Source organism: Electrona antarctica (assembly GCF_951216825.1).
Source record: "Electrona antarctica genome assembly, chromosome: 7".
Lineage (NCBI taxonomy): Eukaryota > Metazoa > Chordata > Actinopteri > Myctophiformes > Myctophidae > Electrona > Electrona antarctica.
The window spans coordinates 20063933-20081553 of NC_136812.1; the positions used below are offsets into that span (position 1 = coordinate 20063933).

General features: G+C 41.7%; 2 protein-coding genes across 3 annotated transcripts; one reads left to right on the forward strand and one right to left on the reverse strand.

Moving 5' to 3' along the window:
• Window positions 1-787: 787 nt before the first annotated feature.
• On the forward strand, window positions 788-12518 carry tmprss9 (transmembrane serine protease 9). 2 transcript variants are annotated; one of them, XM_079505060.1, is made up of 16 exons: window positions 788-1157; window positions 2087-2317; window positions 3073-3200; window positions 3310-3377; window positions 3854-4029; window positions 4225-4266; window positions 4708-4821; window positions 5188-5353; window positions 5555-5829; window positions 6087-6229; window positions 7428-7710; window positions 7972-8085; window positions 8189-8357; window positions 9189-9460; window positions 10603-10739; window positions 11918-12518. In XM_079505060.1, exons 2-16 carry the CDS (start codon window positions 2176-2178, stop codon window positions 12077-12079), a joined length of 2391 nt encoding a protein of 796 aa, XP_079361186.1. In that variant the 5' UTR covers window positions 788-1157; window positions 2087-2175; the 3' UTR covers window positions 12080-12518. The 2 variants fall into 2 exon arrangements, with proteins under 2 accessions (XP_079361186.1, XP_079361187.1); XM_079505061.1 differs by lacking the exon at window positions 788-1157 and adding an exon at window positions 1393-1488.
• A 213-nt stretch (window positions 12519-12731) lies between these two features.
• timm13 (translocase of inner mitochondrial membrane 13 homolog (yeast)) lies at window positions 12732-14990 on the reverse strand. The gene is made up of 3 exons (XM_079505916.1): window positions 14699-14990; window positions 14475-14543; window positions 12732-14259 (listed from the first exon to the last, which is right to left on the reverse strand). Exons 1-3 carry the CDS (start codon window positions 14816-14818, stop codon window positions 14161-14163), a joined length of 288 nt encoding a protein of 95 aa, XP_079362042.1. The 5' UTR covers window positions 14819-14990; the 3' UTR covers window positions 12732-14160.
• Window positions 14991-17621: the final 2631 nt, after the last annotated feature.

Here is a 17621-nt window from a genome sequence, read left to right on the forward strand (position 1 = left end):
TGCATCAGGTTGGAAGCTCTAAGCTGCATGAGGTAATGTAAACTGGAAGGTGTGTCTTCAATTAGATTAGAAACGTGTCAAAATCTCAGTGCAGCCAGTTTTTACTTATTTTCTTACACAAATAAGCTTAACTGGTTGTATTTGTCTTTACAGACTGGATAACTGTTGGTCAAAAATTGTGACCAAATATTAAAAGCAGTGCTTTACTGCTTTATAATCTAAATGTACATTTAAATTGATAAATCAGCCATCATCAGCCTTCTATTATTAGTTACAGCAACTGTTTTATTTTTTTATTTTACCCTGCGTGGACATCTAAAAATCACACCCGTGTGAAGTGAGGGGCGCTCTTATTTTACAACACCGAGGAGGGAATTCTAACTCATGTTGCTAGGATTAGGTGATGTAATGATGATGTAAAACAAACATTAAATTCTCTTTATTGCTAATGGCGTTTTTAAAACAAATTTTAACTAAAAACAAACAAATTAACCGTAAATAGACGAAAAAGAGCTATAGAAGACGCCGTCTAGGGAGGCTGTAATCCAGGTAAAAGAAGACTAATGGTTTGCCAACCGTAGTGAGCCCTGGGCACAGTGCCAGGGGGCAAAGAGAGAATTCCAGGACGTTATGCTCCTCCTCTGCTGTTCAGTCACTGTGTCAAGGGAGCATGGATTGTAAGGCTGCATGTTGACGGACTGAAAGACTTTCATCATTTGGATACTTAGTTTTTTGTATCGGCTATTATTCCTATAGTCCTTGTGTTTTTCAGTTTTCGTGTGTTTTTGGGGAGGATGGTAGTGTCGGGTGTTATTATTTACTCGAAGATTATGAGATAATGGCAAGATTCTGACAAATGCCTGTGTACACCGAGGTGTAACCAAAAGTCGCCCCTAATCCAGACCAGTGGGAGGAGGACAGATTGGGGATTTGTAGCCGAACTATATAATGTGAGTTGCTTCCAGACCCAGAGACACAACACACACGCATCTCCGCTTGGCATCTGGAACTATTATAGCGGACCTCTTGCACCTGTTGCTTCTCTTCCATCCATCTATATCTTTTTGTCTGCATCCTGTCCTCCACTCCAGTGTGAAGCGAGGGATTTTGTGAATGTCAGCGCACAGAGGAAGGCTATCCAATCACACACAGGAGCGGTGAGTGAGTTTAGTTGTAGTAGAACATAAAGCCTTTATTGTTTTAATGGCAGGGCGCACCTGGCTTTGATGTGCGTAAAATGCTCTGGTGCATTTAACTCATGTCTCCGGGTCTTCACGGGTTTTATAAGCCAAAAGCTGTAACATATTGCTAAAATGTTTTTGTTTTTTTACTTTTAACTTTATTTTCAACATCTATATAATCGGATGGCAAGATGGCCTCCCTGGCCTTATCTGTTTATGCACCCTGCTAAGGGTGCTTAAAGGACGACTTCACCCATTTTAATTGTATCTTCATATAATTGGTGACTCCTCACTAATGCTTATCATGGTAGGCTACCATTTTTTTGTACTCTGTCTCAGAGGAGGGCTGTGGACAGTTCAGAAACCTGTTTTACCAGTGACATCATCTAGTGGAGATTCTGGGGAATCTAAGCTAATAGAAACAGCAGGTTTTCTATTCCTGGAAAGTTAGCATGCTGTAATGAAAGCTGAAAAGTTGAAAATGGGTGAAGTTGTCCTTTAATTTGTCTTCAAGTTGATCTGATTCTTTGTTTATTTTCGGTACACTGCATGCAGATCAGATGTAGAAAGTAATCTAGTGAATTTCCGAAGTCTGGATTACAGTAAATGAGACATTTATCCACATGAATACCCCGCCCATGCATGCATGTTATTGTTTGTTATGTCATGTCATGTTATTGTTATGTTATGGCCTAGTATGATAGCCAAAGTCTTTACCAGGTCAAAGACAGTCCACTTACCCAGTTCCTTTGGGAATAGCCTACTATACGCATGGTGTTTCCTTACATCTTGTTGTGACTGTATACACACAACCTACTACTGACACCCTCTCTGTCTTTGACCTGTTTTTGGTGATATCCAGTACAGGAAATAATATAGAGGCATTTTCTTTCCCTCCTCCCAAGACTATAGGCTTGGTGTCTTTGGGGCTAATGTGATATTCAAGCCAGTGGAAGGAGAGTTGTGAGGCTGGTGCTGTGAGTGTGAATCCACCATGGAGGTGAAGAAAGACGGAGGAGAGCCGTGGTCCTCTACAGGTCCCTCTTCTTCCTCTAAATCTGGCTGCTACAAGAGCATCCTCCTAGCCTTCCTCTTCGTCTTCCTCCTTATCGGGGTCTTCACAGGCCTACTCATAGGTAGGACTAAAGCACAGGAGAAACTGTTGTACTTTTTATCCTCCTTAGTTCCAGGTTAACTGCAGGAGTGGTCGTCTCAAAAACAGAAGAAAAATACTTGCTTACTTATTTTTATATGCTCATTATAAAGTGCTCTGTGCTCAAAGTGAGATTAGCAGCATTGACAAAGGTCCCAGGACCGAAATAAATTGCTATTTTAATCTCACTTTGAGCACAGAGCACTTTATAATGAGCATATAGAAATACAATACAATTTATTTTCTTAAGTCACAGTCTAAGGAGTTTTCCTTTGCATTTTTTTGCAGTGGACGAGTCTTTTTCTGCCAGTTTTCATCTCACAGTATCTCACAGATGTGGCATGGGATGTGTGAATTGGGTTGTGTTTCTTATTATGAATATTCCATGCATTACCATGAGAGGAACAAATAATGAATAAATTAATATGTAATTGTGTAATGTGTAATCTAATCTTGTATCTTGTGTAATTCGGTGTACACAATCTCTGACCAGATTTTAGGCTTTTTTGCTTGTTGCATTTTATTACAAACAATATTTGTTACAGTTTATTCTAAAAAGGAGATGTTAACTACCGGAATTCACAGACACTTAAAATTAAAACACTGATATGAGTGATATGCTATCATTGATGATGGCCTTTATTCTCTAAACAGTAACAGAAGGGCGTGTTTTGTAATGGTGAACAATGATCTCATGGATGTATACAATTCGTATACAATGTCTTGTGTCATTTTCAGCATACCTAGTGAGGGAGCAGCATTACTTCATGGAGACAGTGGAATTAAAGGGTCTGAAGTATGACTCCAAACTGCAGAACGAGGACTCTGGCTACTCTATAATGCTGACCTCAGTTTTAAAGAACAAGGTTAGAAAGAAGAAGTCTTTTTTGCCTCAAGGTGCATGGTATACTGATTTTTCATTCACTATTTTTCATTCATTAAACTGTGACCCCCCCCCGCCCTTATTTCTTTCAGATAAAAAATGTCTTCATTGCCTCATCAGTATCACATCACTATGTTGATTGCAGTATTATTACCTATGGGTGAGTGAAAACAAAGCTGTGGTAGCTATTATTTGTGTAAAGAAGTGTAAAATGATGTTAATAGAGATGAAAATTTTAACTTTAATTAATCCTCTATGGATTGCTCAAATCGATATTGCACAATTCAATGTATCTTCTGTATACAATTATGCCTTATTGCACATTCTATAAACCCAGACACTAATCTACCCCTAAACCCTTCCACTGCTCATTCCCTATTAGTATTATTTTAATTGAATCATTATTTTTTTTAATCTTTTCTTTCTTTCTTTTTCATATCATATCTTTTTTGTTTGTTTTTGTTATTATGGTTGTGTGTTACTGTTAGTACAGCATTGCAGAACCTGCCACACTAACGTATTGCTGCTTCTACCAGTATGAGTAGTATATTATACCTCCTTGGTTCTTGATTCTTCTAGTCAAGTGGACAGACATAATTAATGGCAGACCATGTTGTGTTTTTCTTGTCTTTCTAGTAACATCAACGATGATGTGATGGCCACGTTTAGGCTGGTCTTCAGAGTATCTAAGATCCAGCCATACAGTGAGAATTTTGTCCAGGACTTGCTGAGAGTGGGACTCAGTTCAGCATTGAATGGGAAACCCCTGGTGGTGCCTGAGTTTGGAGAGATCAACGCTATCGTTTTACTTGGTACTTAAGCTGTAACGTTTTCAGCTGACTGTATAGTAATAGATCCAGTGTGATCCAAGGGTCTCCAATTGTACTGTATGATGTTAGAATGACCCTCAGACACATTCAATAATAGCGTAACTATTAAAGGACCACTTCACCACTTCTTGTAGCATTAGCAAACTTACCTTTCTTTTTTTTCTCTGTTTTTCAAAGGGACCAGTGGAAAGTCATTCTATAATATTGATGAAATGATGTGTGAGTATAGTATTTGTATTCTTTATCTGTCTTGCTGCTTGTGTGCTATACAAATAAAGTTTATTATCTATTTGTTAATAAGACAAATCACTTAAATTACTATAGCAGACTAATTTTGACTTCTACACACTAGCAGAGATTGCCCCTGTCTTCAAAAAATGTTGTACATAGTTTATGCAATGTATACTTTAGTTTAGTAGGTCTTGAAGCAGGATTTTAATGAGTTACAGCAAAAAAGTCAGGTACCTTCCATTCCATTATTATTACTATGTAGCTGATGTTGACAATGACATGTAGCCTACTGAACATTGTAGTACACTGTAGTACACTGTATTACACTGTAAGTTCTAGTAACAGTGATGTAACATACATGACTGTATGTCACTCGTGCTTACAGTAGCTACACACTTGGCTGACACTGCTGTGTTCTCCTGTCTCTAGCCGGATGTCCTGTCAACACCTTTACCTGTGACAATGGGGAGTGTGTCACCAAATCAAACCCAGAATGTGACTTCATCTCTGACTGTGCCGATGGATCTGATGAAGCTCGTTGCTGTGAGTGTCTCTTCAAACGTCATACTTGGTTTTCAGTTCTCATTTGTTGATATAGTGTATATGATTATGTATCGCTTATCAAAAATAGTACATAACCTGTATTACATCCTGATATAATATGCTGCAGAAGATAATGGCATAAATGTACCATTATAAGCGGCAGCATACACAGGTCATACTTTAAATAAGAATAGTTTGATAATTGAGTCCAATCCTACTTTATCACATATTACAGCGCAAGGCAAAAGAAAAAGATAAAATAAGCTAAAACACATAAAACCGTAATGAACTCTTTCCCATGATTTAACCTCCCTCATTTCCTCCCTCTGTCTCTCTCTCGCCATTTTTCCAACTCTCTCCCCGCAGCCTGTGGCACCCGTCCTGCCATGGGAAGTCGTGTTGTGGGTGGAGAGGACGCTCGGCGTGGGGAGGCACCATGGCAAGTTAGTCTGAAACTCCATGGACGTCACATGTGTGGAGCCTCCCTCATCAATGAACGTTGGCTAGTCAGTGCAGCACATTGCTTTGAGAGGTATGCTACCATTATGTCAGTCACCAGTAATGCAATCGGTCATCTTGTAGTCTTTGAAAATCATTGTAATGTAAGGTTTCTATTGTTGTTATAATGTTGTATTTTTGTACTTGTTCTGTTAAAGCACCTTGTAAAGTTAGAAAGGGTGCTATGTTTAATGATATAGTTTAAATATTGTCCTTTTCATCTTCCTCGCTGTAGGCATTATGACCCCAAAGAGTGGACAGCCCTGATTGGGGCCAACCTGGTGAGTGGTGAGGAGACTGAAACCGTCACCATAAACATCAAGTCTCTAGTGGTGTCCCCGGACTATGACATTAGTACCTCAGACAACGATGTGGCCATGCTTGAACTGGAGACTCCCGTCACTTTCAGTCCTTACGTCCAGCCCATCTGCCTGCCATCCCCATCGCATACCTTCGTCCCGGGCCAGAACTGTATGGTGTCAGGTTGGGGAGCACTCCATCAGTTCATCTGTGAGTCTTTCTGAGTTGATTAATTTACTTTATTCCTATAGTGGTCTTTTTTCCTGCATATTATTCTGTGTAACACCCTGTGGAGACATATTCTAATTGCATATGGCAAAACACAGCTTGTAATCCGCCATACTTAATAATAATAAACATATTTTATTATTGTATGTTATCCTCTTGTAGAAAGTGAATTCAGGCTTCATGAAGCAGCTCTTATTAGAGATGGATCATTTAAGTAACTGGTGCATTTTGTTGTTCAGTTTCGGTGCCACCTGCACTGCAGAAGGCAGTGGTGAAGATCATTGACACCAAGATGTGCAACAAGTCGTCCGTCTACAGAGGAGCTGTCACTCAAAACATGATGTGCGCTGGCTTCCTGCAGGGCAAGGTGGACTCTTGTCAGGTTAGTGTGTGTCACATACTGGCCCTGTTTGCTTAAACATTGCAGTTGCTCAGAGTTTCAGTTAATTCATTTTTATCTAGTACTTATTCTGCCTCTAGGGTGGATATAATGTAACAGGACATTGTTGAGTTTACTTGTAAGTGTTTGTGTGTCATCTCTCAGCTGAGATTATTTTCAGCTATCAGACATTCCCATTCAAAAGGTCACCAGTATTAAATTGCAGGCTATCTGCTTACATTTATGGACAATACATTTTTGCTTTCTGGGTGAGCTTCTATAAATACACAGATACTGTAGTTTCTCCCTTTTGTTATTTGGAATATGCACCCAGGGGTTAAATTGCGCAGTGACACTGGTTACACCCTAAATAGGCTGACATTTTACTGTGTCATCGTAACGTGGGCTACTGATCTGGATGCAGGACTATGGTTGACAATGACATGGGTAAACTTTTCCCCTCAAATGAAGATGCTCAAATGATTATTACCGGTATCTGCCTCCCACTCCAGTTCAATGTAACACCTTAGAGAAATTTTCGTTAAAGTCATACTGTGTAACCTTTTCAATTACAATTCTTTTTGATTTAATCTTTGACCTTTCACAATAAATATTCCACATAAATGTGTTATTGACAAATTCTCAAAATACTATTAAACACTGTTTTTAATAGAATTTGGTCTACCTGTTCTTCTATTGAGATATTTAGATTCTGTGGGTAGAACTACTACTAGTTGACAATTGGTACTGCCTTTTGTTCAAAATGCAATCTTCCCAGGCCCTTATTACGGCACTAATGTTTTCGAATCTTGGGTATGACAACACAGAAACAAGAATATAGTAGAGAGTAACACCAAGAAAACACTTACACTACACACGCAGTGTATTTAGTCATTCCTTCTTATCAAAGTATTCGGGGGCGGCGGTGGCTCAGGGGTAGAGTGCCTGGATGGTAACCGTAAGGTTGCCAGTTCGAACCCGGGCTCCCCCAGAGTTACTGTCGAAGTGTCCACTGAACCCCTAATTGCTCCCGATGTGCTAGTTGGTGCCTTGCATGGTTTCCGCTGCCATTGGTGTATGAATGAAAGTGTGAATGGGTGAATGTAATGCACAATCTCTGTAAAGCGCCTTGGATAAAGGCGCTATATAAATGCACCATTTACCAGTTAATCACAGATCCTGTTCTGTATTTCTTCACCAGGGAGACTCTGGAGGACCCCTAGTGTGTGAGGAGGCCCCAGGGAGGTTCTTCTTAGCTGGGGTGGTGAGCTGGGGTGTTGGCTGTGCCCAGGTCAATAGGCCTGGGGTCTACTCCCGGGTTACTCGGCTCCGCAACTGGATTCTCAGCTACGCTGACCCCAGCCTGGTCCCTCTTCAAGCCCCCTATGTTGCTACTGTACCAGTTACTGTGGGACAAGCCTACAATCAGCCACCTATACCCAGGACCATAGCTGCAGATATCGCCTCCCGTCCAGCCCAAACTGGTAATGCCCGGGGAGACCAGTGACTTTTAAAATCAACATATAAAACAATTACATTTACATATACTGTAGATAGATAGATAGACAGACAGACAGACAGACAGACAGACAGACAGACAGACAGACAGACAGACAGACAGACAGACAGACAGACAGACAGACAGACAGACAGAAAGACAGACAGACAGACAGATAGGATTTGACAAATACAGTGTAATCTAAATGTGATTTGAAATCTCATACATTATGTTGTTTGTCTCTCAGCTTCGAACTGCAGTGGGATCTTTCAATGTAGTGCCAACTCCTGCATAAGCAAGGTCAATCCAGAGTGTGATGGGGTTCCAGACTGCTCAAACCAGGCTGATGAAAAGAACTGTGGTAAGTTACTCCTAATAAGATCCAACTAATAATCTATATGGAAATAAGGAAAAAGTGAATCAAGGGGGGAACAAATTAACAATATTTTTTGCATTCACTTCAGATTGTGGTGTTCGTCCTGCGCTGGGCTCCCATAGGATTGTGGGTGGCGTAACAGCTCGGAGAGGGGAGTGGCCCTGGATTGGCAGTCTCCAGTATCAGAGAGTTCACCGTTGTGGCGCCACACTCATACACAGCAAATGGTTGCTGACTGCGGCACATTGCTTGAAAAGGTCTGCCTCATGCAAACAGCCGTTTCGGCCATATATTGTACATAAACATAGACCTTTTTTCTTGTGAATGGCATCATTATGATTATAAGAGCACCCCTCACTTCACACGGGTGTGATTTTTATTTGTTGTAATTGAATAATGGAGTCAGTCAATGTTGACCGCTAGCATCATTGTGTGGTTAATACGTCATGGACATTTGAATTTAGTTTGTGAATGTCAATATAGCCTATGAAAGACTAAAATATATGCTGTCGGCCCGGGCCACTGGCACCCATGCCGTGTTGAACCTGCGACAACGTGTTGCGGGTTCGAATCCCGATCCTGATGACCTTTCCGGCATATGAGTTATTTCTAAGTACTGTAGATTAAATACATTTTCCAGTCATTGTATTTTCCTAGGCTATTGTAAGAAAAAAGATTATTGAAACAAATAAAAATGACCTATCTACAAGGTCAATGAATCGAAACACTATGCATTGTAAGCTTGTATATTGATAATTTCTGCAGAATGTTTGCCTAGTTTTGAGGGGCGCTACCCCCTACTATGTCCAGCTTTGAGGGTTATATACAGTATGCACAAACATTGAAGACAAAAGTGTGTAACCACAAACATTGAAGACAAAAGTTTGTAACCACAAACATTGAAGACAAAAGTGAGAACGCAAATTCTGATTGGCCAGAATGAGATGATGTATGATGACGTATCATGATAAGAGCGCCCGTCACTTCACATGTGATTTTGTCCTATTACTATTATGACATGCCCAGTACAGGAACACTAGGGTTCATGTGGTTAAAATACCCTTTATTTCGTCCCCACCATCCAACAGTGGCACCAACCCCAACCCTGCTGGCTGGTCGGTGAGCTTGGGCTCTGTGCTGCGGTCTGGGGTGGGAGCCCTGGTCATACCCGTCCAGAGGATCATTCTCCACCCAGGCTTTAACAGCACCACCATGGATCATGACGTGGCTCTGCTAGAGCTGGCCGTGCCGGCTTCCAGGTCATACACCATTCAGCCGGCCTGCCTGCCCTCACCAGCCCACGGCTTCTTCAAGGACGCAGAGTGCTACATTGCAGGCTGGGGATCCATGAGGGAAGGAGGTGAGGGACATTTAACACTTGAAAACAAAAAGTAGATTATTTTGATAATAGCCGACCTACAAGGTCACAAGAAAAACATGCTTTTGGTCGAAAAGTCATTTATTTTTGGTGAGTGAAAGGTTTATGAGATAAATAACCCGGGTGTCTTTCATTAATGGACTTTATATACCTGCCTTTTTACATACTGTTCAGTACACCTGACAAAGGCATAGATAAAAATGCGAAGGCCAGTGGGAGTCCTGCTGGCATAAAGGGAAAACACCAGCATGGAGACCTTGGTTCAATTCCTAACTTGACTGGGAAGTTCAACAAACATTTCACAATTAACACTTTTTATGCCCCGGAATTTTTCAAAATATAGGCGCTAGAGTGCCTAGCAGATGAGACAGATTTTACTCTGAAATGCCCGCTTTCCATTTCCCCCCAAAACAGGGAGTTATAATGTTCCATTACTACCTCGCGCTGTCAAGTCTGATCTCTCTTTAGAAGCGTTAATATTCTAAAGAGATGCTTGGTTAAGTCATACAATTGGGACAGAACACCGGTGTTCTGATCGAAACCATGGACAGCACCATAGATTTAGATATAATAGCATATTTGTCGGCCTGTAAACAAGGAAGTGAATGGCTGTGCGCGTGCAAAACATGTAAACAGACACAATGAAATAAACACAAACAATACATTAGCACCGGTAGGGGAAAGCATAGGGTTCCATCAGCTGTCACTGAAGGCCAGGGAGAACAAATTCATCTTTAATATAGATTTTAAAATAACAATCGAGCAGCATTGATATCTATGGGCAAATACTTTTAGAGCCTGGGGTGGCCGCTGGAAAGGCTCAGTGATCCCAGCTGTTTTTCAGCCTGGTCGTTGTAAACTCCTCGCTGTCAGATGAAAAGAGGAGGCTGGTGGTTCTATGTGTATGTGCCCGGTAGAAGCATTTGGAATTTGGATGTCTGCCCCCTCCCCAGGCCAACAGTGGGTTTTGGCAGTATCATGGACCACAATACACACAGGGAACTGGCAATGACTGAATTGGGCAAAACAAAAATAAAACAGGATTAACAAAAACCAATCGTTTTGGTGTAATTAGGTTGTAATTGTGTTGCATGACCAAGTTTTCATTCATTTTCTGTCAACAGGTTCATTGACTAACCTACTGCAAAAAGCTTCAGTGAACGTTATTGACCAATTAGACTGTCTGCAATCCTACGGCACTGGGCTGACCTCTAGCATGATGTGTGCTGGCAACATGGAAGGAGGAAGAGACACCTGCCTGGTAAGATGTGATGTTGTACAACAATGTGGCACGATCATGTTCTTTTCTCATTCAGGAGGCTGGCCATCTTGGTGGTAAAAGATCTAAAGGGCAACACACACAGGCTGCGCAGCGTAGCAGCACAGTATCGGCGTGTGTAAAGTGCCGCCCATAAGCAACAACAGGACACGGCACGCTGCCGCACGCCTATCAGATTTGTAGTAATAAAAATAAATGCGCATCTGACGTCACCGGCGTGGGATAGGTCCAGAATAATGGAGGCGGCTGTTTTTACGTGTGCTGTTCGCAGCCTGTGTGTGTTATATTACCCTTTAGACAGCAGCACCTTAAGGCCATACGCAAAGATTATCCTAGTGCTCTGGGAACTGGGGCAATGGTGTAGATTAGATCATTCTTTTAGAGTGGATAGTTAAGAGTGCACTAAGGCCTGACTGACTTGCTATTCTGGACAGAGATCAGTTTAGCAAAGTCAGTGTCACCTTTTAAGTCCCACCTGTCACATTATGTTAAAACTGCAACCCAGATTGTTTACGCAAACTGTATGGTAGAGTATACAATATAGTAGCTAGTACAGCACATCTGCAGTGGTTGGAGGAGGTCTTCCTACTCTTCCATGTCAATATAGTTTTTTGCACAACAGACACAAGCTGCACTGCCATCGTTATTGTACTATTGGACATTGTTGCAATTACCTCTCTCATAAAGGTTTATCTAGTCTTGTAAAGCCCTTTGCAACCCCTCCCCCCTAAAAAAACGCTATACAAATGAATGTTTATTATTATCATGTCATGGCTTGATGACACATCAGCAGTTATAACATGCATCAGACATGACAGATAAAATCTTATTATTCAGGAGTTCTGCTACACTGAGAAATGCTTATCTGATGGGAGAGAGTACAATTTCCTTCCCTAAAACTATGTTGTTTCCCTTCTCGCCCTCTCAGTCTCTGTAATCTTCTTATGGAAGTTAGCCAGATGCATTCCTGTCACCTGGCACCCAGTAGCTATCCAAGTGACATTTTCTTTTTGGTCTGTCTCTCTCCCCAGTCAACCATTTTATTCTCCTTTTTTCTTTGCATAGAACGGAGAAAACAATGTTAAATATGACTGATAACTTGGTTTTAGTGCCACTCCCCTGTGTTGACAGTGTTTCCTGTCTCATGTCTTTTTACCTAGGGGGACTCTGGAGGGCCTCTTACATGTCGACAGCGCAATGGCCAGTGGTTTGTTGCCGGGGTGACAAGCTGGGGACACGGCTGTGGACGATTTGGTTACCCAGGGGTGTACACACGTGTGACGGCCATCAGGCAGTGGATATCAGGATACCTGCCTTTCTGAAGTCATGCAGAAAGGAAATGATACACGGGAAATCACTACATTCCATGTGGAGACCGATAAACGATCCTGGTGCTTCTTCTACAGAACATTGTACTGTACAAGGACTTAAGTCATGCTAATGGACTGAGTCAGCATGTTGCATTGTATTTAATACATACTGTATAGGCACAGAAACACCATTTATCTGACCCACTCCAGTCTCCAGTTCAGACTACTGTTGTGTGTGATATACTGCTCATGGGTGCTGTTAAACTGTTTGTATTAATGTGCAATTATCTGGCCTGGGGCCAACTTCTCTAATGTGAACTGGAGATGAGAACCCTATGGAAACATAATTCTGAACTCTGACCATTGGACTTCCTATTAGCACATGCATAATGGGAATTTGTGTATTTATTTCAGTTATTTATTGTCATAACATTCATTATGCCATGTAATGTGTTTGGGCTTTGGAATATATGTGGTTCATTTATTGGTATTTTGGCTTATTTTTGTATCCATGTTTACAGAGCAACTGTGATAAACTAAGCTAAAACATACAATAAACATTCACTGGTAATGTTTGTACATTTTAATATTGTGAGAGAAAGTTCACATTCCATAAACAAGACTTAAGGCATATTTCTTTCATGGAAATAATTCACAGGTTAAATCAGACACAAAATAACATTTATTGGTTTCTTGGTACAGTCAAGACACATACATAGGTTCACAGAAGGATTTGAGTTCCCAGACAAACCATGCTCAAAATGTGAGAAGGGTTCAATCCTCCTGTCTGCAGCAAAGCAGACCCTGTTGAAACAAGACCACTACTGTGAATGCCGGCAGATAGGGTGACAACGGGAAAACGGGTCAGACAGAACAGTTTTGTTCTCGAGGAGTACCGTCTCCGATATAGGTCTGTTTTGATGTTCTTGGATGTCAGGTTTACAGTTATGAAAACAAAAAGTTGTTCCTCAATTATTTCTGGTGAATGAAATTAGGTCTGCAGAACAGCATCGTAAGATAAGCCCTGTGCCTGAAATGGTGTTTCATTTATTGAATTCTTGCTCTCTGACACTACCCCTGTAAAAAAAAAAAAAGGAGACTGTGCCAAGTGAAGTGATTCCCAATCCTCAAAATCCCTGCTAATGCTGGTTTTCCATCCTGTCTGGTCAAAACTTTACAGTTAATTGCACACTTGTGTCACGCACCAGAAAGCAGTTCCACAAGCTTACGTGCCATGCTGGGATGTGTTGTGAGCTTGTAGATCTGCGAACTCGCTGACTAGACAGCTAGAATTACACTGGGTAAATGGAATTCACTTCCTGGTAGGACGGAAAACCAGCATTAACAGAGGCTCTGGAACAGTATGGGCTGACTGTGTACTCAGGATCCGTTTAGATTATGTTGTTTATCATCCGTTCATAAAAACATGTATAACACAAAAACACAAAAAAACTCACTTGAAAAACAATAGTCAATCATAGCCAAGCAATAATCCTCAGTGTAATGAAAATGTTCCTTGCAATATTGTTATGGCTAAAATACAGGCTCTTCTAGCTCTAGAATATCTCTGTTGTTACATACATTGCCAAGTATTTTACATACAGAGCCATAGAACACCCATGTCTGCTTCGTCCATGTGAAAGTTCTGGCACAAAACATGTATTTAGTCAAATATCTCCACTTTTCCACCGGATTCGCATGGACATCTTTCACTCCGGGCAAAGGGGCCCAGAATAATGGGTGAGTACAAACGGAGCGCCGATCACATTTTAGCCCTGGTCCAGTGCTTATAGAGTGTCTAGAGATTCGCCAACACGCTGGACCAGGGCTAATCACATTTATGCCGCACATGTCCCGGCACTCACTGGAAGCAGACACGGGTGTTCTATGGCTCTGTATGTGAAATACTTGGCAATGCATGCAACAACAGATACATTCTAGGGCTACAGCTCTTCTAGCCTGTCTGTGAGGTATTACAGCGGGTAAGTTCTTAGCATCAGTGGTACAACATCCTGTTCCTATTGGATAAGTCAAGTTGGAGATTGACTTCTGGAGAGGGCAGGCAGGGTGAGTGAGGACTGAGGAGATGATGCTCATATGCGAGCTCGTTCCCTCTGTAGTCTGGAGTTGTAGGCCCGAGATACCGTGTTCCAAGCATCCATATACCTGTCCATGCACATGGCAATGCATTTCTGGAGAGAGAGAGAGAGAGAGAGAGAGAGATACATTTATTTAAAGCCCCCTTAGCCCCGTTATGGGTAATTCCGATGTCAATGAAATATGGAGTAATAATGTAAAATGTGGCCTTCTGTAGTCAGACAGTAGTGCTGGTTATTCTTGTAACAGTTTCACATAAACTTCAATTTGGTCACTCAGTGGAGGATCCTGGATCACCATAATACCATACCTGTTCAGAGTTGTCCAAAGAGTTGCCTGGTTTGCCTACACATTTCTTGAAGCACTTGTCGCTCATTCTCTGAAAGATGTCATGAAGATATGATTGCAACTTGAAAGTAGGCAGCCAACAGTCAACTTTGAATACCACCTTCTTACCACAACAGCAAGTACAACAAAACAATATAATAATGATGCAATTCAATGGCTAGCTTAAAGGAGCTAGCGTTAAGTTACCTGCAGTATCTCCTGCGCGTTAGCTACCGCCATCTGGACCTTGACCTGCTCCATGATCGTCGCAGAATCCATTTTACCGCCCGCTCCGCCAGCTGACATGTCTGAACCAAACCCGTCCATTTCGAGCTTTGGTATTTTTTTACTTCAGACTAATAATGTTATTTTACACTGCACGTGTGTGTGAACCAAATGATAAAAGTTAGCCAGTTGCCCTTGACAGCGCCGGAAGCTTCAGTGCGTCATTTCCACGTGCACATGGGTAGTGTAGTTTTGGATTAGTGGTTAACACGCAGAGTCACATGTTTTCCACTTGGTGGCGTTGTATTCAAAGATATCAAGGGTATGTGATTTTGTTTGGTTAAATAAGTAAATTGCTCTTATATTTTCATTATTCTGATAGTAGGCCACTGGGCCCCAGCTCTTTATTAAATAGAAAATGCATTTTCAGGCCAGGACACAATTAAGTTTTATCCAATCAGGATAGAGAACTTATATGGAACTTATATGATACTCATGATACAAAGAAATGCGCAACAACACAATACAAATGAAGCTGATGAATGGGTACTCTCTCCTGATTGGCTGAAATGTTGCCAGCTACCTGAAAATGTTCTGTTTATCAAAGAGATGGAGACTCAGAGACAGTAACCCCTGTTACTGAACAAACATTATATTGAAGAACAGTACACTTTTTGTTTTAACCAAAAACTAATACCTATACATTTAATGGAGGATTAAGATTGGAATAAGACCATTCACATGACCCCTTTAGCCTAGCATTCTGTTCTTCTCCCTGATAGTTTGTATGTGTGGTGATGGCATTGTTTTGGTGTTGTTGAAGCAGCCCAGACATGAGGCGGTCCCACTCCCCAGGACCCCCCTTACTGTATATTTCAGACTGGATGACCTCAATGAGATCGCCAGCTGCCCTGAGAAAATAGCCTACAGTAGAGACAACAATCAATGGTGGAAGAAGTAACTGCCGCATGTGCACGTTTATATTTGTGTATTAATTTAAGTATGTTGTTAATGCATGATACCGCATATGCATATGTAACGGTCTGTAGTCTGTTTTTGTTTTTGGTTTATCTGTTCATCATCTATATCTTTATATGAGTACATTGATGCATGACGTCTCTTTTTCTATATTTTCAAATAATTGTAGTGGACTAAAAGATTAAAGATTCAGTATTTGCCTCTGAGATGTAGTGGAGTGAAGAAATTAAAATACTCAAGTAAAGTAAAAGTACATTGTAGTAGGCTACAGAACCTGAGTATATGTACTTAGTTACTTTCCAACACTGATATTTCAGACTGGATGACCTCACTGAGACGGCCACCTGCCATGGGAAAATTAACATGTAATACAGTAGAGACAACAATATAGTGACCGTTACTGTCCGCCACGCTGCAATGCAAGACTGTTCACTGTTGTGGTGCTGGGAGGATTTGAAAAGAAATTGTGGGGGGTCTGACTGGCAGTATGTAAGAGTAATTAACAATCAGTTATACAGTGTGTGCATGCAAGCACGCACACGCACGCACGTACGCATGCATGCACGCACGCACGCACGCACGCACACACACACACACACACGCACGCACACACACACACAATTCCTGTGGCCCCAAGCCACAGGAATGAATGAGGTGGTGGTGGTATAGGGTTAAAATGCAGTAAAATGATTAACCTTAGATTACAATCTTGAGTTCATTAAACTAATCTTCTTAAAATCGTAATCTCCCATTGGCATACTTGTAGGCTACATGAACGCATTTGACTCTATCAGCAATAAGATGCAATGATGTTATCTCTATAACAGATTTGCCAAGAACATTTGCCCACACACAGAATTTGTCCCCTGCATTTAACCCAGGGGGTTAACTCAGGGGGCAAACACTGACCATGAATCTGTCCCTAACATGTCTTTTGTTTTGGAAACCCACATGAACATGGGCCTTCCACACAGAAAGTCCCCAATCAGGTTCGAACCCAGGACCTTCTTGTTGTGTGGCAACAGTGCCAACCACTGAGCCTTCCAGTGAAGATGACAGTAAAAATCACACCTGTGTGAACGGAGCGGTGCAAATATACATTTATTGTTATAGTTAATGTACTCTACTGTGCTCTGTACTGTATTGTAGTGTACTGTGCAGGGGACCCCGGAACATTCAGACTCCCAGGAACACGCCCAGGGTGCCGGCCCGGTTCCGGTGAGCTGCCCCGCGTCCGAAACGGCAGAGAAATGACAGAGTTACCATGTGGGGGTCCGCGGGGGTCCCCGGAACATCCAGAGCCCCAGGAACGGCCCAGGGCTCGTACTGTAGTTCACTCTGTGCCACTTTACTCTGTGCTGTACTCTACTGGCCACTTTAGGTGCAGCTTTCCGTGCTCAGACATACATACATACAGACATCACAGACACAGAGACAGACATGGATGGACACACATAGCTGATAGCTCTGTAGTGGAGCGGAGGCACCGCTCAAAAATAAACTGTTACATTTAAACAATAATAATAATACAATATGCAACACATTTTAAGTACTGCTCTTTTCTTTCAAGGTCAATAACACAAAAGGATACAAAAACAATCTATGTTGTTAGAAAGGATGACTGAATGAGTATCTCGACTCTAATGCATCTCACACACACACACACACACACACACACACACACACACACACACACACACACACACACACACACACACACACACACACACACACACACACACACAGTAGGCTACTGTGTACTAAACAACCAAGAAACGGGGCAGCAGTATAATCTTCAAAAGCAGTTGCTGATTGACAAGAAGTGGGAGAGAAAGAGATGAATCAAAAAAGAGAGACAGAGAGAGAGGGGGGGGGGGGGAACCTGATCAGTGTGGTATCGACCCTGGCCAGCTGGTACTGCTGGTGT